At 45.4% G+C, this 24266-nt stretch overlaps 1 protein-coding gene across 1 annotated transcript; it reads right to left on the bottom strand.

The window, feature by feature from the left end:
- Positions 1-5388: 5388 nt before the first annotated feature.
- Positions 5389-23320, bottom strand: LOC311194477 (G-protein coupled receptor 55-like; the record flags this gene model as incomplete). Its single annotated transcript, XM_084267583.1, has 2 exons — positions 5389-5601; positions 22451-23320. 2 exons carry the CDS (start codon positions 23318-23320, stop codon positions 5389-5391), a joined length of 1083 nt encoding a protein of 360 aa, XP_084123709.1.
- Positions 23321-24266: the final 946 nt, after the last annotated feature.

Genomic DNA, 24266 nt, shown 5'->3' with positions numbered 1-24266 from the left:
GCTTTTTCATGTGCATTTTTTTGTCAGCATTGAGGACTTTGCCATATTGCTGCTGCCACTCAGATCCTGCATCCCTTGGTGGCAACCAGCAAAGCTCTGATGATTCCCTGGGCTTGCCACCAGCCACCCCCAAGGCACTGTTGGCTTGTTGCAGCAGACCACACAATAGAGAGCAGTGCCACGGTCCCACTTCTTCAGCTTGCAGTCCTGGCTCTCTGGAAGAGTGTTGGTATGGGGCTGGTGTTGCTGACATCCTTCCAGTTCAGGAGCTATATCGATATCCATCACACCACACACGGATATGCAGTGGAGACACGGTGGTTTTTTCTTGATCTAAATCAGAACCTAAACAGCAAGAAAATATCTGCTCTGCTTGAGAAGAGAGATCATCCACTGCTGTGATCCCCTTGCTTTCTTCCTCCATTTCTCCAGATGCCTTTTGAGTCTTTTCCGCTTTTCAGCTTCATTCTCCTCCTCATGTCCCTCACATGTTGCCTGGCCCCTGGATTTTCTTTTTTTGAAGTGCTGCTCTGTCTCTATGCTGGGGAGGAGCCTTCAAAGCCAGCTGCAGGAAACAGCAGGAGGTTGGGCAGCAGCAGCCACAAACAGCAACATGTGGAGCCTTGGGATTGTCCTGGAGAAGCTTTTACTGGTAAAGTATGCTTGGTTGGGGTTACCATGGGGGGCTGAAAGCATGCCTGAGCTTCTTCATCCTGCTATGAGGCCTTGCTGGGTGGCACCAAGGAACACCGACATGGATAGGGAAGCTATTGGAGCTCGCACCAGCCCACCATGGGCCACGTACTCACCTTGAGCCATTGCAGCATCCTTCCAGCACTGCCTGCAGCCTCTGGGTGAGCCAGAACTGGGATGAAATATCCCATCACCTAAATCGGTGGCTCTGCAGAGCCATTTGTTACTGAGTTGCTCCATCTCGTGGCTGTAGGGAAAATGAGAAACGTGGCTTCAGCCCTGCGATGCCCGTCTCCACCTGTGGCTGATCACTAGGAGGAACCTACAGCTCAGATAGCTTATCCCACAACTTGCCTCCACCAGCAAAGCGCTTGTCTTCCCTGCCCTCTGCGTTTGCCCCGCTGTCCACACCACGGACAGTCAGGAGTGATGAGAAAACAGAAAGGCATGGAGATGGGCTGAGAGGGACAAAGCACAGGGATGGCTGAAACGGGGCTTTTCGGTAGAGGATGTGACCATGAGTCCTGCCAGTGGGTTGCTGGTGAGGCCGAGGGGCCAGGGTGAGGAAGCAGCTGTGCCAGAAGAGAGGTCTGATCCCAGGCGGTGGCCTTCTCAATGACGTTTGGTCTCCTCTGGAAGGACCTGACAGCTTGAGGGTGGCACCAGCAAACCTTGACTGTGTACCAGGGCTGAGAGTGTCCCAGTGGAGAGGGGTCCTTTCAACGCTGGAAGAGCTAGATCTGCTGCTGGGCAGAGCAGGTGAGCTGATTTCTCTCTTTAAGCCCTGACACATTTAGTTTTGAAGCAATCTGGTATTTGTTGAGAGACGCGTCAGCTGGGGATGTTCCTATGGGACTCCTGAGGCCAGGTCAGCAGGGTGGGTATTGAAAAGAAACACTTCGTCCCAACTCTGCTGTGTTCTGATCCAAGGCCCGGGCAGCTCAGGCAGGGTTCTTTCCCCTACGTCCTGGTCCTGCCAACTCTCAGGCTGCAGCACCAGCAGCACTAACTCAGTGGAGACCTGCCTCTTGTGTGGCAGTTTCTGCACGTGTAGTTATCCTCTGGCTCTGCGGGGCAGGCGTTGAACAGGCCTCACGCACCCCGGCTGAGGGCCCTAGACACCACAGCGCAGCGTGTGCCTCCTTCCAGCCTAGTGTCTGACTCATTTTTGCCATTTTTAAAGTATTTTTTATGTTATTTTTTCCTACTCAAACCATTAGCTACACTGGTCTTCAACTCATTATTACCTTTGAAAGAGTTGAGACAGCATTTTTCGTGTATCAGCTATTTCCCAACAGTTCACACAAACCTCCAAACCATGAGACACATCCCTGGCTCGATGAGACAGCGACTTCAGCTGTGATTTTGCAAGGTAGGAAAAAACCTCGGTTACAGAAGATGATGGAAGACATCTCATTTTATTTTTCACAGTGCTGGAGCCTGGAGCACATGCATGGCTCTAGGGAAGTAACTGCATAACTGGCCCTCCTCTCCAAAAGACTCTGTATGTTCTGAGCCAACTGAGCTGCTCGTACGGCTGAGGAGAGGTCTCCTCCTAGGGTACACACTGTGGTGACTGGGAGGGTTTCAGCCAGACCCTGCACAGCTTATGGATCCATTTCTTCTTAACAGGAAAGGTTGGTTTTCCTTGGCTGTGTTCTGAGGCCTGTGTAATGGCACGGCGTGAGTCTGAGAGAAATTGTTTGAGGGTAGTTAGGGCAGGCCTTGTGGCAGGGAGGGAAGTTTGTTGGATGTCATAACGAGAAAACAGTGAACGGCAGAGGGACATGAGAGTAATTTAAGCAAGAGAAAAAGTGTGTCTTATATTGCATCCTGTCTTTGACTGAAGCCAGCAGTGGATGTTTAGGGGAAGGGCATAAGAAGCTGCGGTCATGTTGCTGGCAGTGCTTCCAGCAATAAGCGGCTTACAAAATAAGGAAAGCTTGATGCTAAAGGCTCCCTTAGGTTCCAGACTTTCCTATTTTGCAGATAGTTCTGGCCTCTTTATGTTGAAAAGACCACAATGTTGAACCCATGTATCTTCAGTATTTCAGAGAACCAGGTGGATATTAATGAACTGCATTACCAGACAGTTGCTGCTTCAGGATCTTTTCGTAAACCTAAATTTTTCAGTGTTTCATAGGGGTGGTTTGTTAGAATTCAGGTTGCTGGCTGAAGCATGGTTTCTGGTCTTCTGAAAATAGCAGAAATTGCGAGACAGGAAATATCTGAGTTTAGATAATGAGCATGAAGAGGTTAATTAGAAATGCAGTGACAGCAGTCAGAAGGCAGCAATGCTCTTCTTCCCCAAGTGTATATTGATCACATATTCCTCAAAGGAACATTTTAATAAAATTACACATTTCCAAAAGACTTGGGGGGGGGGGAAGGGAAACCTTTTAATTTTTATCTTTTCTTTTTTTTAAGTTCATGTTGCTTTCTCTGTGTTCTGCTTTCTTACTTCATTATGTTTATTATATCGTAACATGCTAGTAAGATTGAACCTTGCTATGCACCAGAGTTAGAGTGCACAGAGGATTTGGCTGCTAATGAAAATCGTTCTTCTTGTTGTATGCAGCCGGACGCATCAGTTTGGTGCTTCACTAACCTTACAACCTGTTTATCAACTGTCCTCTATCTCTGCTGAGCATAGTGCTGCTGAGGTGTTGTGTTCGCTCTGCCTAAGTGCACCATATTTAGGTGCTGTCTGCACCGCAGTGCACCGTAGCAGGCTTGTCTGCTTGCCACTGTTGAGTTTGGGGTTTTCCGTCCGCTCCTAAATGTAACTGTTCTGCTGTCATCCTGGTGCTGTGGGTTGGGCCTGTTGTGTTTTCCATTTTACATGTGGGGATGTAAAGCAGTGAGAAGCAAAAGGACTTTCCAAAGGTGGTACAAGACACCTGCAGTGGCGTGCAGTTTCCCAAATCCAGATACATCCCTCTCAGTGGCAACACGCTATTTGTAGCCTGGGCCTTCCTGCAGCCCAGCTCCCCGCCTGCAGCCCAGGAGAAACAGCACTGCATCAGTCATGTCTGGATGTTCACACCCCAACTACAAGTCCTACATTCTTCAGAAATAATTTGTATGTCTGCCATTTCATAATCAGAATTAGCTATTCTCAGTTGGTAAGTATTGAAACTATGTAGTAACACACAAAAGTGATCAAGAACGTGACAATGTGTATTTCATGTCATTATTTTCCATACATATATATGTGATCACTTAATTCATTGGAATCTTTTGGTCTTTCTATTTAATTTCAATAACATTTTAGTTGGGGTGAGGCTGTCTCTATGTGATAAAAGTGTGGTGTCTGCAGTTACACTGTGCAGATTTCAGAAAAGATTAAGAGAAGAATATGTTTCTTTTCCTCATTTTTTCTGTTGCTGACCTCAGATGTGGTGGCCTTCAAGCAGATCTTGCACTGTTGTGTGTCGATGGTGTGGTGTTTGTGCAGAAGCATTTATCATTTAGTCACCTAAATTACAGATATTTCCTGAGTACTCATAATTCATTATGTGTCTTTTTCCAGTATTATTCCTTTTAAGGTGATAACAGCTTAGAGAAAGAATCTGTACTTCTGAATACTACATTTCTTTGGCCGAGCATCTCTCATGCATTTAGCAGAAGGCTTTCTTCTTGTCAAGCCTTGCCTTGTCTTGCCCACACAATGTTCTCTTACAGCAGGGACAGGTGCTGAAACACCAGCTGGGTTATGCTGAAGCCTATTGCAGTGCTGCTAGTGGTTTTTCAGACTGCTGCTCAACACTGGTGCTAAAACACTTGCTTTCTACTATGTGAAACGTGTGCACAGCATCCTACGTGTCTCTGAATTGTAGAAAATATTCTGTGCATTTTTATTTCCTTTTCATCTATTTGCAATTTGCTTACCTTTGATACAGGATTTTTAAAGGTTTGTTTTGTGGGTTTTTTTTCTTTCTGAGGTGCTGATTTTTATGGCTTTGGTTGCTACTAGCAAGAAGTTTATGCAGAAGGAAGTCTGTTCCCTCAATCCTTTCATGTTCAGATGAAAGGCAGAGGGAGAGAAAGACTTGCGATGGTTGTGTGTCCCTTGTCACTGTTACCGTTTGGCATCAGGTACCTCTGCGAGAGCCAGCGTCTGAGCTGCCCTCTCTTCTCAGAAGAGCTACTGTGCAATACCTACATTTGGGTGCAGACGGGAACTCAAAATTTCCAGCCCTATTTTTTTGCCAACAATCCCTTTAAAGGCCATTGAACAGGCTATTTCAGTTGGAAGGGCCTTATAAAGATCACCTAGTCCCACTGCCTGACTACCTTAGGGCTGACCACATTGAAGTGTGGTGTTACAGGCATTGTCTAATTGCCTCTTGAACACCAACAGGCTTGGGGCATCGAACACCTCTCTAGAAAGACTGTTGCAGTGTTTGACCACCCTCTTGGCAAAGACATACTTCCTAATGTCCAGTGTATAAACCTTCCCTGGCACAGCTTTGAACCATTCCCAGACATTTCATCCCAGGGGGAAGAGCTCAGCACCTCGCTCTCCATTTCCCCTTCTCAACTGCAGAGAGCACTGAGGACACCCCTCAGTCTCCAGTTCCTCAAAGTCCTCAGCCGGTCCTCACGGGATATTCCTCCCAGGCCTCTTGCCAGCTTTGTTGTCCTACTCTGAACATGTTTCAGGACCTTCACATCCTTCTTGACTCGTGGTGCCTAGACCTGCACACAGTACTCTGGCTGAGACCACACCACGCTGAATACAGCAGTGGTGTCACTGCTTGTGGCCAGCTGGTTAGACTCTCTGGTGCACCCCAGGATACGGTTTGCCCTCTTGGCTGTCATAGACCTTGTGGACATCTTCCCACTGCTGTCATTGAAGCAGATGGAAGGAGAGCTCCTCATGGGATGGGGCAGAGAGAGGTTTGTCTGCAGGGCAGTCAGGACAGAACCCGGGGACCTCAGTGCACACATCGGCTGGGACTTTGCAAGTCAGTTTGAGCAGTGGTTCTGTCCTGCTGGCTGGCACCAGTGCTGCTTGTAAACCAAAACAGCAGCCCAAAGTGCCTGGAGAAGCTGGCCAGCCAACAGCATGTGTAATCCCCTCAGTGCTGGTTTAGCTATCCCATGGGGAACGTGCGAGGCTTAATGCTTGTGCAGCAATACAGACACAACAGCTTCACTGTCGCCCTGCTCTTAGGAAAGCGCCTGCTGAACCACATGCAGGACATAACTGACAGGCTTGAAAGTATGCTCAGAAAAGCACTGGGCAAGTGGCACATTTACTCTTCTGAGCCCCTTGTGCTGCAGAGTCTGGGGAGAATAAGGTTTTCAGAAGCAACCGATGAAATACCCTGATTTAAGGGAAGCAGCTCTTCCTTGTACTGGTTGCTTTGCATCTGTGTATTGCACCATTGAATGCTACTATGTTCTTGGCTTCGAGACAAGAAGAAATGCTATTTAATACAATGTGGCTTGGTTCTTTTGGTTTTGTATTTTGTTTTTTGTGTTTTTACGCAGTGAAAGCAGTGGTTTTTGGTCACGTTTGCAAACAAGGGCTTTATTTATTATGCTGATACCTCCATTATGCTTCCTTGCAGCTCAGATTGTTCACTGAGGCCAAATTTAAGGTATTTTTTTTACTCTTTGCTCTCTCTAAGAGCTGCAGGAGACTGAAGCAGGCAGGAGTAGTGGAGCGTCTGCTTGCTGTGGCTGTGCATGCACAGGTGGGAAGAGACAGGACACAACAGGAGGGAGAGGAAAGCCAGAGGAAAGGGGTTTGATGGCCTTTTCAATGTTTTACAGGGGTTCGGCTGAAATTGTGAGAGATTTTTTGTCTTCATGTGCTTTCTTTATGTTCCCCCATCTATCCTCACTGCAGGTGTGTGCAGGGTGTTCCTGCCCTGTGGAACTGGGGCAGGGAGAGGTTTGTGGCACCTGTCCTCTCTAAGGGAGCCTTTGCATTTGTAACTATATGCTGTAACACATATGCATAGATGTATATGTAGTCCATACAGCAAGGAGCTCATGGCACCACAACCTGGGTTTCCATCCGAACAAAGGGGAAAGCCCCTGCTCACGCCAGCCCTCCCCTGCTCTTTTCTCTGGCCACCTCTTGGCTTTCTCAGAGAGCTGCTATGAGGAGGTTGAGGCTGAACTGTTCTGTGTCTTCCTCCCCTCCACCTTTAGTGAATGGTTTAATGGGCTTTTCAAGGGCAGCATTTGCTGTGAGTTCGTCTTCCTGCTTGAAAATTCAACTGCTAATTTTGTACTGTGGTATGTGTGCACTTCAGCCTTCTCATGCTTATTAATTCTTAGTGAAATCCAATTTATACAAATAAAAATAACATTGATGAAGTTGTTACATGTATCGCGCCACATCCTTTTCCTGTTCTTTTCCTGGTAAGTTCTAAAGTCAAGTATTTAAACATTTTTGTATAAAATTTCTCTTGAGCATTTCTTTGTAAATAACCACAACCGCTGAAGTAAAAACTAACTAGGGCTATAGCTTTGATGATTTAGCAGGTAGCCTTGTGATTGTAAGGGGGTGTGTGGGGGAGAAAGTGTTAGAATATCTTTTACTATAGCTACCAGATTTTTAAATTTTTTTTTTTAAATATTCCTGCAACAGCTCATTTTTTTGCAGAGTTGATGCTTGGTTCGTGCTCTGCAGCATTGACACTTGCTTCGTGCTTTGCAGTGATGCCTGGTGGTCCTGAGTAAATCCTTCCAGGATCCAGATCATTGTTTCTCCTGTTCCATCTGTATTTCATAAACTTGTGCAAAGTTAGATCAAATTCAAGATCCAGCCGGGTCCAGGTTTCTGAAACTACAGTTTAATAGCACACATTTAGCCTGCGACATGTCACCCAAATCTCTTCCTGGAACTGTAACTAGTGGTTTAAAATTTGTTCATCTTGAGTAAGAAAAAAAAGCAGCGGCAATCGTAGAGTGACTGTCGTCCTGTCTTCCTTCTTTCAGCCTGACCCGGTTTATCAAACTAAGAAACATTTACTGTCTGTGTGGAGAGGAACTCGTGCTTCTGATTCTGCACTGAGGAGAAGGCACCCGTTTGGAGAACCAGCCGTGCATGCTAATTTAATTGTAATTCCCCCACACACAAATGGACGCGCTGTTTAATTGTGGCTTCCCGCTGCGCCGCTCAATGGCACCTTCCACACCCCCGCCCAAAATCACCCCTGGCAGAGAGAGGGAGCTGCTACTCAGCAGGACAAATTTACAGCCCGCTCCGAGCAACATGTAAGCAACAGGCTAGGAAAGGGAAGGAAAAAAGAGGTCTGTGATGCTGTTGTGAAGCCATTTGTATTTGTTAACTCAAGGACACTTCTTGCCCATACAGGAGCCACAGAGGGACTGTGAGTGCTGGGCTTTGATTTGCATGTGGATTTTGCTGGTTATTTGGCAGCCAGGGGGTGTGTTGTTGCGCACAGGCACGGAGGAAGCAAGGCTTGCCTTCAGAGCCCCTGCAAGCCAGAGTGGGGCTAAGGAAAAGCAGGCAGGCCCCCAGTGCTGCCTCTGCTGGAGCACAAGCATTCCCACCTTGTGTCTTCCTCCTGGTGTGCTGTGCTCAGAGATGCGCAGTCTCCTTTTTGGAAATCTCTCTGTGGCAAAGGACTGTTTTAAGTGTTTTTGTCATTTAAAGGTGTTTCACTTCGTTTCAGATAGGTTTGTCTCCTATACCAAGGTACAGGAGACACCCAGGCAGCATCGTGCTGCTGAAGGCAAACCTGGGCAAGCAATTGAGAGGGGTCTGGGTGCTGTACAACGCACCTCCCTGCAAGAAGGAAACCAAGGGAGATTTTCAAATTTGTGTGGTGTCTTGTGTTGTATGCTGGTCATTTCAGTACCCTCAGCTCTACACTTTTCACTTAGCACAATGTTCTCCACCCCCAGGTGTGTGCAAGATCTTTAGGTCTCCCAGCTAGCAGAAATATGCTGAAAGCTGACTCAATCACACCACACACCCCCCTTTAATATAGAGAAAAGGGCAGCCTTTTCTCACTGCTGTGGGATGTCTGGGGCAGATTCTCTGAAGAGTCACAGCTGTGGCTTTCTAGCAAGCATCAAGCCTGGGGAAAGAGCTCTGTGGCAACTCCCTGAGTGGGCAACACACAGTGGAAGAAGGCAGAGGATCTGTGGGATAAGGGGGGTGGCTGCTCAGGTTGACCGCTGCTGGTCCTGGAGGGATGTCTCTGCTTTTCCTTGGCCCCTTAGGTGGAGGTTAGAGGGCAAGTAAAGTGAGAAAGTTTGATAAGGAACCAACCTTATTCGGTTTAAACAACTGAGCCACCAAACAGTTTTGAGAACTGAAATGTAGGGTTGAGGAGACAAATTTTAGGTACAAGGCTGAGGAATGGAAGAGGATTTGCATTTCAGCTAAGGCCATGATCAGGGACAGGAACACATTGCCCAGAATGTTAAAATTTGGAGTAATTGATATTACCTTAGGACCTGGAAGGAGGATTGTGCTGTATTTGGTACTCTAGATGGTACAGCCATTTAAAAAATGAAAGAAATTTTGTTTGAAGAACATATTTAGCCCAGCATTAGTGCCATAGGAAACTCTGCACTTGCTGAGAGCCAGAAAGTGCTCCTGGGTTCACTCTGCCAGTGTGTGTTGGTACCTCGGCTGTCTGTGGTGACGGGGAACAGACAGTGCTTTATTTGTATTGTTTTATAATATAGGTGTTTTATATATTTATATAATACCTGTATTTTATGTTTTTATGTTTTATAATATATGTGTTCTTGGCTTACTGAATTTTGCAAAGCAATTGGTTTGAAGCTGTGTGCAAGGTCTTGTCAATGCAGTGAGTGTGTGTTACTCTGTCCTTTAGGCTTTCAGTGTGCCCCAGCTTCAGTGCTGCTCTCCAGTCTGTGTTTGTGGCAAAGACATATGTGAGCATGTCAGAGGAAAAAAAAGTTGAGATCTCTAATCATCTGAAAATACCTTATGATTCATAACAACCTGCTTTTAGGGGTTTCTGGCCACAGACGTGAGTCACTGGAGATACTACCCGTATGTATTGCAATGGCAGGCATGTTTAAAAGGACCACAGCCCAGCTGCGAGCAACACTGTCACAACCCAGCACATCAAGGCGCTCTGCAACCTCTTCCTCTTCTCCAAACCTCTTCTTCAAATGGGGCTGGGCAGTGAGTGCCTGAGATGAGCTGTAACCTAAAATCAGGCTGCCGTGGAGAAGCAATGTTAAGAGAGAGCTGGGGAACGCTTGCACCCAGCCTCCAGCTTTGCCGGTGCTGCGCTGGCTGCTGGGCACAGCTCTGGCCCAGATGTCTCCCTGCAGACCTGCCACCAGCCTGTGCCTGGCTCCCCACACCTGCTCACTCTGCCCACCTGGCATGGGGACAGCAGGATGCACCCTGTGGGGACCGGATGGCCACCTGATGCTCTGAGGTTCTGGTCCACTGCTTGTCTGACAGAAAGGAAACAACCTGCTCGTTTAATGAAGATGTCTAAAATTTGGCTGTGAGTTCATGCCCAGCTAGGTTAGAAAGCTGTGAAGCCTTTCATTTTGGTAGGTGATGCCTGCATGTCTTCAGGCTAGTCTTTTGGCTCCTTAGTTACTGTAAGAAAAAGCAAGAAGGCCAACCCTGTACTCACCCACAGTTATACAAAAAAAAGCAGCCTCCAAAAGCCACAGCTATTTTTAAAAGACTTTAGAAATTACAATATTCTGACATTATTTTGAAGTTCAGGTGCCTCCTGCTAATGTATCTCTGATCTTTTGGCATTTACAGATTTTTCCGGAAGTTTGTGGTTGTGTTCTCCACCTTCCAGCCTGAACTGAGGTAACAGCTGGCTGTTCTCTTTCTGGTGACAACTCAAAACCCGGGGACCTGAAGACTAGGCTAATGCTGGTAAGTCCCTGGTGTGGATGCTAAGGCTGGCACTGAGAGGCTGGCGATGGTTATTGGCTGCACGGAGCTCTCATTCATTTTAAACCCCAGTTGGTTTTGGCCTTGAAAAAGGTTTCCGTCAGTGGCTGGACTGGGTGCAAACAGGATGAAAGGTCTATTTGGTCACACCTCTCGATTTGTACAGGGGTTGAACTGTAGGAAGAACGCAGCAGAAAGGTGAGATGTCAGGTTAAAAAGTAGAGAAAGAACCCACACCACAGCTGCATGGCCAAGGGTGTTTCAGGGGCAGAAAGCTGGAGGGAGGTTGTAGCGAATGGCTGAAAGTAAGGAAATGTCTCCTTGATATTTCCCACCTCCTGCAGGCTGGGAGACAAAGCATGATGTACAGTCTGCATTAAAAAAACATACATTAAATCTTGTCAGCTTCTCACGGGAGAAATCTCACCACTCAGTTTGTGGGAGTCGGAGGCGGTGATCGTATGTGCTGACCTAAAGATCAACTTGAGCACTGGTTTTACATAACAGACCTGGTACTTGGTGCAGTCAGGAGATACCGGAATATTTTTATGATGGGTCTTTTTTTTTGCTTCTCTTGTTCTCCTGTCTGCATTATTGAGTTAACACATGGGCAATTCCCACTGAGTTAGACTGAGATCTGCAAGTGACGACACTTGAAGAATTAGGTTGTGCTCTAAATGAATAAAGGTGCAAAAGAGAGCAGGCGTTTGCTTTCCAGTGTGACCGTGGAAAGGGAGAGTGTGCATGTTCTCATGCATTGTCAGCATCCTTGCTGGTGAGGTTCAGGCTGTAGATCAGCTTTGGTCCCTTCTCATGCTTGTTTATTGCCAGAAAACAGCCATGAAATGGACTTCTACAAAGTTTAGGCAGCACAGAATTTGTTTGATAGTATTGTATGTATAAGAAATTATCCAGTTTAATCCCCCGAGCTCTATTTCCATCACTGGAAGTCAAACCAGGAGAAAGAACAGAAAGGTTCTAAGTAAATCCGGCAAATGTTGTTTTCAGATTCATTTCGAGAAGTTGTGACTCAAAGCAAACCATGCTGCCTACTTTTAAGAAAAAAGATTTAATTCTCAGGCTATCTTTGTGCTTTTACTACAAACACCTGAAGACAAACAGATTTTGAAGGTGATAACTTTCTGTAAGAGTCAGACTATCATCTGCTTGACGTTATGTAAAAAAAAAAATATCAAAAAACCAAATCCAAACCCTAACAATCACACTTGTCACAGCTCAGATTTGGGATTTTAACCAGTCAAGTGACCTCCCAGAGTTTCAAGGCAACTGTGTCACAGGGCTCTGCTTTGCAGAATGATCTCAGGAAGTTAGGAGGAGGAGCTGGACATACGCAGAGTTCTCTGATTTTACTGGCACTGTAATGTGCTGGGTGTGCTTAAAAAGATAACAGCATGCTGGAAAAGGGAGGACAGAGATTTGCAAGAGCCCAGTGCAGCTGGTTTGATGACTTTACCCTTTCAGCATGTTTTCCCAACCACTGTAGGAACCAGGAGTCTGGCTCTCACTGGACTGGACTTGCCTTTGGGAAAGACTTGGCGTAGGAGCGGAGGAAAGGCATTGTGCTGTAAGAGGTTCAAAGCTGAGGTATTGGGATCTTTTAAAAGAAACTGCATATTCCACGTGTATTGATATGACTCTGGGAGATACTGAGGAAAATTCCCCAGAGAACGTAAACTTGAGCAAAAGGGAAACGAATCATAGTTATGTTTACTCAGTAAATAAACAGATCAAAGGTTTCTGAAAAACACCGGAATCTTCATTTTTTCCAGTAACACCAAGCAATTAGTAGATTTAAGAGAGATACTAATGACTGAACTCTTCTTAACCTACGAGGGCATTCACGTGTGGTCTCTTTTCCAGAGCTCAGATAGCTTCTGGCATAATTATTGGCTGCATCTTTTTTGGTAATGAGTTGGTTGGGGCGGCAGAGATGCTTAATAAGCAGCTGTATGGTTTCATCCGCAGGATACAGACATGCAAGTATCTAACAGATGTGAAATACACTGATAGGTGATCTGAGAGCCCAGATGTTCTAGCAGCCTTCAGTCCTTGGGGAGGACAGACTTGCTCTTGTTAAGGGCAATCAGATGTTAATGAGTGGAATTGCTCCCTGGAGATGCCAGGATCTCTTCAGTGACTGTGGAGGGAGCCTCAGTTACTTCTTCATTTGGCACTGCAGTAGGGTGCTTCACTTGAGGTGGGAGCAATTGCTTCACTCAGGGGACTCTGTGGCATGTTTAGAGTGTGGTAAAATGCTTCTAGGAAATAGAGCTGCTGAGAGAGGGCCTCTGAGACACCGAAAAATTGCACTGAGCCCAAGCAGTGCTGGGGAGGGGGGGGGGGGGCAAAATGAAACCTTGATTTAATTTCAGCACAACATACAAAAGATAAGATATATATTTTTCTAATATGTGTATATATCTCTCCATCATGTGACTAGACAACCTACAGCTTTTCTCAGCTCTCTTTGTTAGCTTTAATTGAAGTGTCCCATGTGTTTAAGCTGCACTTTTTTTAAAAAAAAAAAAAGACCAGAGCTTTTGGTCGGTGATCTTGATGTGGGGATCACGTGCCTGAGTGCTGCTGCCTGCACCTTCCAGAACTGCCACAGGACCTCACCCCTGAGATGAACTGGTAAATGCAGAATGGGTTGGAACAATGTCTCTTTCTTACAAGTGCAGCTGGCCAGGCCTCAGGAAATAGGAAGTGGTAGGTTTGGGCCGTAAAACTGAACATGAAAAGCACTTATGCCATTTTCTTTTAACGTGGACTCTGCCTGTCCTTGAAGCTGTCACACTGCAGCAAGTGGGGGGAAAGGTTGCTAATGACACAGAGGTCATTAAGCAACAGAGTTAAATGGCTTAATGAGCCTACAAAGGCAAAATATCTAGATTCCACTGATGATTGGCCTTGATGGTCTTAGTGGTCTTTTCCAACCTTAAAGATTCTATTAAAACAACCGATTTTTCCAACCTCCCACAGAGATTATGGCTCGCAAGCAGCAGCCTGCCCTTGGCAGCACTTCTGGGCACCAGCTGGGTGCCACGGAGCAGGCTGCGAGGCGGCTGCTGCCGGGCAGCATCCCTTGGCTGAGATAGGATCTCTCTTGCCTGTGGGATGCCCTTTGCCCCACAGGAAGCTACCCACTGTGCATGGGTCCAGGGCTGGGGCCTGAAACGCTGGCTGATAGAGGACTTTCAGAAGTGGGGAGCTGGGGTGAGGAGAAGGTAAATGGCAGGATATGGTTGCTTTGAAACACCCTCATCTTGGGCAAGCTTTGAGAACTGCCACAAGGTCTGAATGCATGCCCTGCCTACCCAAGAGCTGCCTCTCATTGCTTAAATGAGTAAGCACTGTGACGTTTGCTACAGAGAGCGTGTATAAAAGCAGCTGAGCATGGTGTAGAGGAGGTGCCAAATGCTGAGTGAAGGGGGTTTGTGCAGTGAAGTGTGTCAGATGGTTTAGATCAGACAACACAGGTGACATCCTAGTGCCCCAGAACAGATTTACTGCAGGTCTGTTTGACAGTGGCTGAGCTCACTCCTGGGAGGAGGAGTCCTCACCTTGGAGCAGCTGGTGCTGGGGAAAGCAATGCCATCCCTGTGACCTGTTGTCAGTGATTTAAAAAATAAGTAAACTAAAAATCCGTGGTTCCAGCATAAATTTGGCTCTGCTGATCCCTCTGTCATGCAGTATGTTGCAGTGAGTGCTGTCAAGGTTTCTGTTAGCTTATAGATATTTTAAAGTGGGGGAAAAAAAAAAGAGAGCAAAATTTCTGAGAGGGCCAAAGACAAAGAGCTGTGCCACTTCAGGGACACAGAATTGCCTTGTAGAACCTCAGCTGTGGTGTTGGCTCAGCTACTGCCTGTCTGGTTCACACTTTTTTGCTTCCCATGTTTCCGGCCCTAGATAGCGATCAGTCCATGCAGTGGAGGATTGTGTCTCTTGCATTCAGTCATTCTTACTTCCTCAGATAAAAGATATTATATAAATGTGACTATTCTTAGTCTGGCAAGGTGTGCTTCAGTGGTAAGGCTTGGCTTAGTCTGTGTACTGACCAGATGTTAAGAAGATAAACAAGACTGCTGTCGTGAACTTGATGTGTGTCTCAGGTGTTTGCCAGCTAACACTGAGGTTTCAGAACTGCAATTCTGATCACACAGTGGTATTTTGTGGCAAGCAGCTCTTGGGAGTGATATTGCAATGCAAATAGCTATTGTGCCAACAGAAACTAATCTCAATTATATTTAGAAGCAGCACGGGATCTCTCACCTAATAATTCCATCGACTATTCTTTCCTAACTTAAAGTAGCTGAGTTTTGTTTTGTTCTCTCCCCCCTAAGCCCTTACAGGAGAAATAGTTTTAGCTGTTTTGAAAAGCGGTCACCAAAGCTGAAGGAAGCCCTGGTCTGTGCAGCCCTATCTCAGCATCCATCCCCGTGACAGTGGCCACTTCTGCTCAGCAGCAAGACAGGCACCAACCACATGGTGTGCCCAGCGTGTCCTGCCTGCGGAGGAGGGGCTGTCTCCTGTGCAAGGGCCGGGTGGGAGCAGCGATGGGGGAAGCAGTGGCAAAGGGCATGACTCTTGAAAGCATGGAGTGGGCACACACACACACACACACAGCAGCTTGGGGACACCTCTGGTGAGTCAGGCAAAATCTTGCCTTGGGCAGGAAGAGGGATCAGGGGGCTGTCTGTGCCTCTTGTGATTTTTATTCCAGGAGCAGGTTTGTATCTTTGGACTGAAGATCTGCCCAGGCAGATCTTTCCTATGGCAGCAGGCTCAGCCCACCCTCTGCAATAACCACTTTCCATCACGTGCTGCAGCATCCTCTCTTCCTCTTCCTCCGTGCCTTCCTTCCCCCACACAGACACTGTAGGCTTGAGGGTAAGAGCAGCCACTGTCCCTTTCAGTAGCTGAGCCTTTGAGCTGCTCTCTCCGTGCTCCATATTTTGGCAGTGCAGGGAGAGCAGCCAGAGCAAAGAGCAGGCAGATAGGTTGTCTTCTGTGTTTCTCTACATGCTTAGCAAGCATCCTAATTTGAACACTAGCCACACCAGCTTTCCCATTTGCGCTGCTGTGCGAATAACAAAGATGGGCAGATTCCTTTTCAATTTGCTTATTTGCTCAGGGCAGGCGCGTTTCTGCTCCTCTTTGTAAAGACACTTCCCCTTAGGGAAAAGTTAAGTGCCTTTTGGTGTGCGGCAACCCAGGCCTCATTGTACTCCTGCTCCATAAAGGGGTTGTCCAAGCTACTGCTGTTTGCCAGTCCAGAGCTGAGCAGGTCTCCACAGGCTCTCATGGCAGCTGCCAGAGTCATCTCAGGAGGTCTGGGTACATAGGGCCAGTGGGTTTTCTCCTCTTGGACTTGCCAGTTCCTCAAATGACCCTGCCTCTCCATAGCTCCTCTCCTTGCGTTCGGGTGGAAGGCTGGAGAGTGTGCCCAAGTCTTGTAGGAAGGAGTCAGGCTAGAGTGGAAAATGTGCTTAACGTGAGGCGGAAAACACCTTCAAAACCATTTTGATGAGAGAGGCAGAAGCCCGTACCTTTGGGTAGCATCGGTTTGCCTCCTGTTCGGTTGCGTGCATTTTGGACAGGTTAAGTTGTGGTGAATAACCTTTGAGTAAAATACTGCTTAGAGCTGCATACAAAGATGTGAGGTTTAGGACAAGATCTTACTGAAGATCGGTTTCAGTCTTCGAACTTGTTTCCATTTCATTGTGCGATCTGGAGGCTGCCTCAGGCAGCGGGGTGGCTTCTCTTCTCACTTTGCACGTTTCTGAACACTTGAAATTAGTTGATACCATCAAGTGCTAGAGTGAAATTTATTAGGCTTTCTTTGTGAGTAAAGCTCACAGAGAAGAAATTGTGGCTGATCATTTTCCCAGGGAAAAGCTGCCTGGTTTATGGTTTTGAACTAAGGTGTTCAATCATAGTGAAATGATGTTGGGCTGCCTCTACAGGGTGCATGTCCACCTGTCCTCACCACGGCTCCTTGCTAGAAGGCAGGAGACCATCAGTCTCAGGTGCTTTCCAGCTCGTAAAGCACGTAGTATCATACAAGCAGTTTTATGAAAGCTATATAAATGTTTCATATTAGATCTTCTACTTGCTATTAAGCAAGTTTTGGTTTGCTTTGTTGTTTTTTCATTAAAAAATAACTTAGATGTGTTATTTCAAAGGGACTTTGGGGCACTGTTACTTTTCAAAAAGTCCATGGATATTCTAACAGTACTTTTCTAATATTAGAATTTACTGGAGTGGAACTAATCTGAATTTCAGTGGTCAAGCAGGTCTGCAAAATGAAGATGATATAACTTACCAGAAAAACCCTGTGTGGTTTTGGTGTCCTCGTCTCCTTTTTCTTGGGGTTTGTTCCCCCCTCCTCCCTTTTGTCCAAACTACTTTTACCCTTTATGGTCTTTCAGTTACTGTGTGAGTCCTCAAAATACAGCTAGGGGATCACATTCACTACTGAACAAATGCTAATTGTAGGATGCTGGTGCAGTAATCTGTCACTGATAAAAATGCCCTCCAGAGCAGCCAGCCCTCTTCTGTGGTGTGAAGTTGGCCCTAGTGACTTGACAGGATTAAAACAAACCCACTTCTGATGAATATTCTCACCTGGGGCTTGCATCAATTCACAGACAGCAAAACTGAAAATGTAACTTTTAAAGGCATTGTTTTGGTTGGTTTTGGTTAGCACTTGGTTTAATTTTTTCTACCCTAGGGCAATGCTAATTTGACTTTACAGTAAAACTGAGTCCTTGGGAAGAGATCTGGGCATGTGAGGTGTTTGTGTTCAGCCTCATGCTGTCTTTGTGTATTAAGAATGACATTGAGAGAGGAAACCTCTTCTGTTCTGCAGCCTGAAAATAGAAATTGTGAACTTGTGCATTGGCTCAGGAAGTCTTTTGTTGTTTATTTAAAATGTCAAATGTTTTTCAGTTTTATTCTCAAAAAAAAGTTCTCATGCAACTTCTTAAGCTTGCTGTGATGTATGACGTGAGCAGACTGAGTCTGTACACCGCTTCTACACAGTGGGTCCCACCACTCCCCAGTATGACAGCTTATTTTTTGTAAACTGAGTTTGTTTCCTTCATTGAAGAAAAAATTACATTGATTTCTTTCTGTAAGTGAAAGTCTGTCCCTTCTAGAGTGTGCTGAGACTGTCACTGACGGAGCAGCGGCGTGAGTGAATGCAGTCTCCCCAGCTCTCCCTCCCCTGTGCATATGAGAGTCCCTGTGCACTTTTCCTCTCTGCCTACTGTCTATGTGCACTTCTGCCTTTGAAAATTAGAAAATTATTTTTTTCCAAGTAAGTAGTGATAAATGAATTGAAGACAAAGGCACTGCTTCATTAGTCCTGACATTAGTCCTTTCACAAGTCCTGTGAGGAACAGCTGAAGGAACTGAGTCTTTTTAGTCTTAAAGAAAAGGATGCTGAGGGGAGACCTTATTGCCCTCTACAACTACCTGCAAGGAGGGTGTAGAGAGGTGGGGGTCTGTCTCTTGTCTCATGTAACAAGCGGTAGGACCAGAGAAGATGGTTTGAAATTGCACCAGGGGAGATTTAGGTCAGGTATCAGAGAGAATTTCTTTACTCAAAAGGTTGTCAGATACTGGAACAGGCTGCCCAGGATGGTGGTGGAGTTACCACTGCTGGTTAAAAGGCATGTAATGTTGTGCTTGGAGACATGGTCTAGAGGTGGACTAGGCAGGGTTAGGCTGTGGTTGGACTCAATCATCTTGAAGGTCTCTTCCAACCCAAGAGATTCTATGATTCTATGACATTAAATATCTTAGCCTTGTGTGATGGGTCATAGTTGTTGCTGCCTCATAATTTTTAGGCAGCCTAGTCTATTTCCTCAGTTATGAGCTATGCTTACAAAAGCTGCATTAAGAGTTTTTTTGTGTTGGTGGAGAAAAAAACCCCAACACAATAAAATTGCATTTTCTGTCAGTCGCAGAGCAGTAGAAAGGGACCTTCTCCAAAAGCAGACCAGATCTACTCCAAACTCCAAAGTTTCCTTTTCCAACAGTAGATCAAATCAGCGACAACTTTGTTTTGGAAACCTTTGTGAGAGAGTATCAGACAGCTTCTCTAAGTAACCCCTCCCAGTGCTGCTGCATTGTCCTCCTAGTGAGGACCTGCACCTGAACCAAGGCCTTTTATCTTTGTTATATTGTTGGGAACTACTAGGCAGCAGTTGGCTCCCTTATCTCTGTCACTACCTCCCTTGCATAGCATGCTAGATTAATGCAGTCCAGCTCCCCCAACACCTCCTTGCAGACCTGTGCAACCTGTGCAGACCCCCAACCGTCTTGCAGAGCATCTGCTTGAACCTCTCTGGTTTCTCCCCATCTTTCCTGAACTGGGAGGCCAGAGGTGGACATCTTATTCCAGTGAAACCTCACCAGTTCCAGTGAGATTAATAACTTCTGCCTGTCTTTCTGTGCTGACCCTATTTTTAGTGAGTCCTGGTATCAGTTTTGCCATATTTACACAGAGAGGGCACCGCTGGCTTGTATTGAGTCTGGTACCCTCCATTGCTTTTTTGGGAGGACATCTATGTCAAGCCCTGCTTTCACAGCTTGTGCTGGCACAAAGGATTGTATACTGCCCTGGGAACAGTACTCTAAGTTTCTCCTTGTTGCACTTCAAGACGCTTCCTCTCCCTCATCCTGGAGTTTATAGGTGCCTCTGGAGTGAGGCTCTGCCATCTCAAGCCTTACCACTGGTTTAGTGTTGTGCACAGCCTTGCAGAGTCTGTTATCACCCGTTGCATCTGCGTGAAAGGCTTTAGGTAGAACGGCTGGTGTTACACTTCTTACCCGAGTGTTATGTTTTCACACAGTCACAACTTTACACCGATAGTAAATTTTCAGAGAGTCGACGTTGTGGTTTGGCCCGGCAGGCAGCTTAAACCAACCACACAGCCATTCACTCTGCTGTCCCAGGGAAACAAAGGTAAAACTCCTGAGTTGAGATAAAGACTTTAATATTGTTTTAACCAGAAAAGGATGATAATAATGATAGAAATAGACAAGTGATACACAGCACAATTGCCCACACTCTGCACACCACTGACCAGTGAGTTCCTGTGCCAGTCTAAACCCCCGACCAGCTTCTCCCAAGTTCTAAACAGAGCATGATGCCATACAGTATGGAATATCCTGATGGCCTTGTGGGGTCAACTCTTCTAATTGAGTGCCCCCTCAACTTCTTGTGCACCCCCAGCCTATTCACTGGTGGGACAGTATGAGAAGCTGAAAAAGTCCTTGGCTTGCTGTAAACATTTCCTGGCAACAACCAAAACATCTATGTTACCAACATTATTCTCATCCTAAATCCAAACGACAGCGCTATACCCACTACTAGGAAGAAAAGTAACTCTGCCCTGACCAAAACCAGGACAGGTGGCTAATTATAAAAGCAAGAGCTCAGAGCATTTTGGAGGAAAGATTGTAGGTAGTTTAGTGAAGGACTGTCAAGAATTTATGGAGATGGTTTCCCCAGAGAAGATATTTAATTATCCGGACTTGTGGGTGTGATCTTCTTGTTTTTCTGTTTATTACTGTTTACTCTGTTGTTTGCGGCTGCCGTTGGTACAAACCTCAAGTAGTTCCTGGAAAATCTTCAACTAAATCTTGAGCTTTTTTTGAGGCAAAAATGATAAAAGTTTATGATGAAATAGTTAAGAATCATATGCTGATTGGGGAATGAAAAAGCAGTTTCAAGTAATATGCATCATACAATGTGATTTCCTAAATAAACTGCAAATTTCTTACACGTGTATTTAATATGCAAAGTAACATGGAAGATGCAAAAACAGAAAAGTTAATTCATATTGAAAAAGCTGCAAGTTTCTGAATGATCAAGGCAATAGCGAGTTATGTCTTGAAAACCTGCTGTTTTGGAAAGCCCTTCCTCTTGTCCCTCTGCTGAAGTAATGATAAAATCATAGAATCACAGCATACATTAGGTTGAAGGGACCTTTAAAGTTCACCTAGTCCAATGCCCCTGCAGTAAGTAAGCAGGGACACCTTTCACTAGATCAGGTTGCTTTCTTTGCCTCTGAGCTCTTTGTGTGCCTCAGCGGTGGTCATAATTTTAGTACCAACAAGTTTTAAAACATTAGGCCCCGTGTTAGATGTGTGCAGCTGCCCACTGGCACAAGCAATCATTTCTATGGAAATCCATTGATTGAAAATTGTATTTTCAAAACTGGCTGATCTTTCTTTTTAATTTGCTCTGGACAGAAGGTAATTTCTTTTTGCATTTTGAATAAAGGGAACATCTGCCCCAGAATGGGTTTGATTACAAGCAATCTTAGACTGTTTTCACAGCTGCTTTTAAAAGGCACAGAAATGGATTTCTTATGTTGAAAGTGTTTCTGGTTAAGAGCATGACCGTGCCAATGTAAGTGTACCAAAAATGGAAGGCATCAATGATGACAGAGAAACTCAGACTCAGAGCCAAACTTGCACGTGGCATAAGAGTGGTGACATACCAGAAGTGCTGACCAAGAAGGGTTGAGGCATGTCCAGAGATGCTTTGTGGAGTGTCCAGTACAGGCTAGAAGGACTTCTCTATGGAATGAGTTGGAGAGCTGGTCCAGTCTTCCAGCTGTCAGTGAGGAGTGTATCAGAAAGGTGCTCCCTATTTTTCTGCGATGCATTACAAGAAAGAATGAGGAGACAGAGGAATTCCATATATGCATCATGTTATATCTTTGATAGAAATACCATTAATCCCTGTAATAAGTGCCGTATTTGAAGGGGTTCTTTTTGGGTTTTGTGTGCAAAAACAGGTTTTTAATTGCAGGAGAAAACCATACTGATACCTCAGCGAAGCTACCTAGAAATGTCTGTTGTTCGAGGAATTGCTGGTATTCAGGATTTTCTCTTGGGGTTGTATACTGGGCATCTCAACCTGCATGGAAGAGCAGGGTGGGGCTGAATAGTTCTATTTGGCCTTAGTAACAACTGTCTGATTATGTTGGCAAGTGGAAAACTGGTTCAGCAATTATGAAAGCTGGTTTTAAGTGACATTCCAGTGATCTGGGTAATTTTCTTCTGGTAAGCCCTCCACATTTAGTAGATACTGTTGAGGGTAATGCTTTTTTTTGTGTCGCTTTGTCACTTTGCTAATGCTGATTCTTTCTCGCAACATTTTTCTGCAGTCATCTTTGAAGGGAAGAAAAACATGGAACAGGTTTACATTCACTGGAAAAAACTTTCTCTTTCCTGCACCTTCCTTGCCACAGCCAAGGTGACCTCACTGCTATGTCAGGGATGATGCTGTCAGCTTCCCCTGCAGCAAGTGGGCGCCAAGAAAGAGGTGCACTGGTGAGGCCTCATCTGGAGTGTTGTGTCCAGTTCTGGGCTCCCCGATTCAAGGGAGATACAGAAATACTAGAGAGTCCAGTGGAGGGCTACAAACATGATTAAGGGGACAGAGCATCTCTCTTATGAGGAAAGTCTGATGGACCTGGGCTGATGAGTGGGTCTTGAAAAGATGGGGCCAATCTCTTTTCACTGGTGCCAAGTGATAGGACGAGGGGCAGTGGACATAAACTGCAACACAGAGAGTTCCACCTCACAATGAGGGAAAATTTCTTTACTGTGAGGATGAGGGAGCACTGCAACTGGCTGCCCAGAGAGGTGGTGGAGTCTCTTTCTCTGAAGACTTTCAAAACCTGCCTGGATGAGTTTCTGTGGACATGCCCTAGGTGAACCTGCTTGGCAGTGGGGTTGGACTAGATGATCTCTAGAAGTCCCTTCCAACCTCGATCATTCTGTGACTCTGTGATTCTGTGATTCTTCCGCTACAGGCTGTTCCATTATATTCTTATAAAATCGTGATCCAGCAAAGTAATAAAAGATGGCATCCAGACAGCAGTTGAAGTTGGCTACTACCATTGACACCTGAATGAAGAGGCTGATGTTTATTTGCAGAGGACAATGCGTTATCACGTGCTGCCGTACCAGGCACTGTAGGAAGATTGCAAGGTGGACAGGTGTGAAGCACACCAAAAACACCACGAGGTTGATAATGACTAGTAAGGTGCTTTCTGACCTTCTTTCTTCCCTTGTGAGATTCCGAAGAACCTGGATGTTTTGGGCAGAGCAGAAAACCATCACTATGAGGGGGAACACAAATCCCAAGATTTCCACAGAAGCAATGAGGGGGGTGTTCCACGCCTGGTCTGACATGTTAAAGCATTTCATAGTATCTTTGCTGTGAAACGCATACATTGAGCTGCTGAAACCTGCAGTTACTACCCAGATTATGATGCAATAGTAGATAGCTAGTTTGGGGGATTGATGAGCTCGACTTCTAAATGGGTGCTTTATGTAGAAATATCTGTCGACAGTAATGCCAACAATGGTGTAGATACTGACGTATGTATTGATGAAATACAGAAACTGTATGCTTGCACACACGAGTCCAGGCGCTTTTGTGCTAGAGTAGTGCGCCTTGAACGGGAGTGAGAGAAGCAGCAAGATATCAGCAATTGCAAGATTTATCATGAAAATTGAGGTTCTGGTTTGTTTCTTCCAACAGTAGCAGAAGATAAAGAGGGCCAGGATGTTGAAAACCAGCCCTATAATGAAGGTAGGGATGGACATTGACAAACGCAGGGTCGCCGCGAGGTTGTCGATATCTGTAAAATTGCATTTCCTGGTGCTGTTGTTCATTTCTCCTCTAAAACAACAGAGAAATAGATTGGAAATGTGCAAGATACTTTCAAACACAGCTCTGGGTTTGGGTTTTTTTTCATTTTGAGCTATAGGTTAAATCGGTCTTCAGCTACTATTGAAAGTGAATCCTCATTTCAAGGACAGAGCTTTCTGATTCCAGTTTGAGTGGCTTGACCTGTTACAAAGAGCCTGATTCTCAGTGGCAGGTAGAAGGCACCCACTGACTGTCATACACTTTAAGATAATCCCATTCAGATATTGAAGAGACTGACCCATTCAAACATGCTTTCAAAAACTCCCAAGTGTACTGGCTAACCTGTGCATCTATTGAAACTTCCACAATGCTTACGTCCAGCTCCTTCACTGCACAGAAATTCGTGAAATTACTGTTCCACATTAAGGCAGGTCAAACTGATGGCTGAGATTTTACTCTTGTATCCACGATTCTCTATGCATCAGTACCTTTTGTTGAAGTGCTGTTACTAAAACCACATTTAAATGGATATTTTAATTTCATATAGTGCTTGTATCCAATGCAGGGTTTGGTTTTTTTTAGAAGGTCAGCTTAAGATGACTGATGTTTTGGCTAGGTGCAAATCGACTAAGTGCATTTTCTAGCATGTGTTTAACTTTTTCAGCATTGGTTAATTTTTGGGTTTGCAAGTACTTTAAATTTTAACTGTTTATATTAGATAAAGATTAACAAGAGGAAGGCATGACAACTTAATGATGCAGTTCTTCAAAAAAAATAATTTCTGCGGAATAAGTGTTGTATCTGCTCTTAAAATATACACATGCTTTAATAAAACATGCCATGACCTCTTTAACTACCAATTTCTTCTCTTTCATTAGGGTTTTTTTATTTTTATTTAAAGTTTCCAGTCCAGTTCAGCTAACCAAGTATTTCCAAAGAAATCTTAGGAGTAAGTGCAGAGGTTTTAAG

The sequence above is a fragment of the Gallinula chloropus genome, assembly GCF_964237585.1.
Source record: "Gallinula chloropus genome assembly, chromosome: 8".
NCBI classification, from domain to species: domain Eukaryota; kingdom Metazoa; phylum Chordata; class Aves; order Gruiformes; family Rallidae; genus Gallinula; species Gallinula chloropus.
This window is presented reverse-complemented; position numbering and strand designations above follow the sequence as displayed.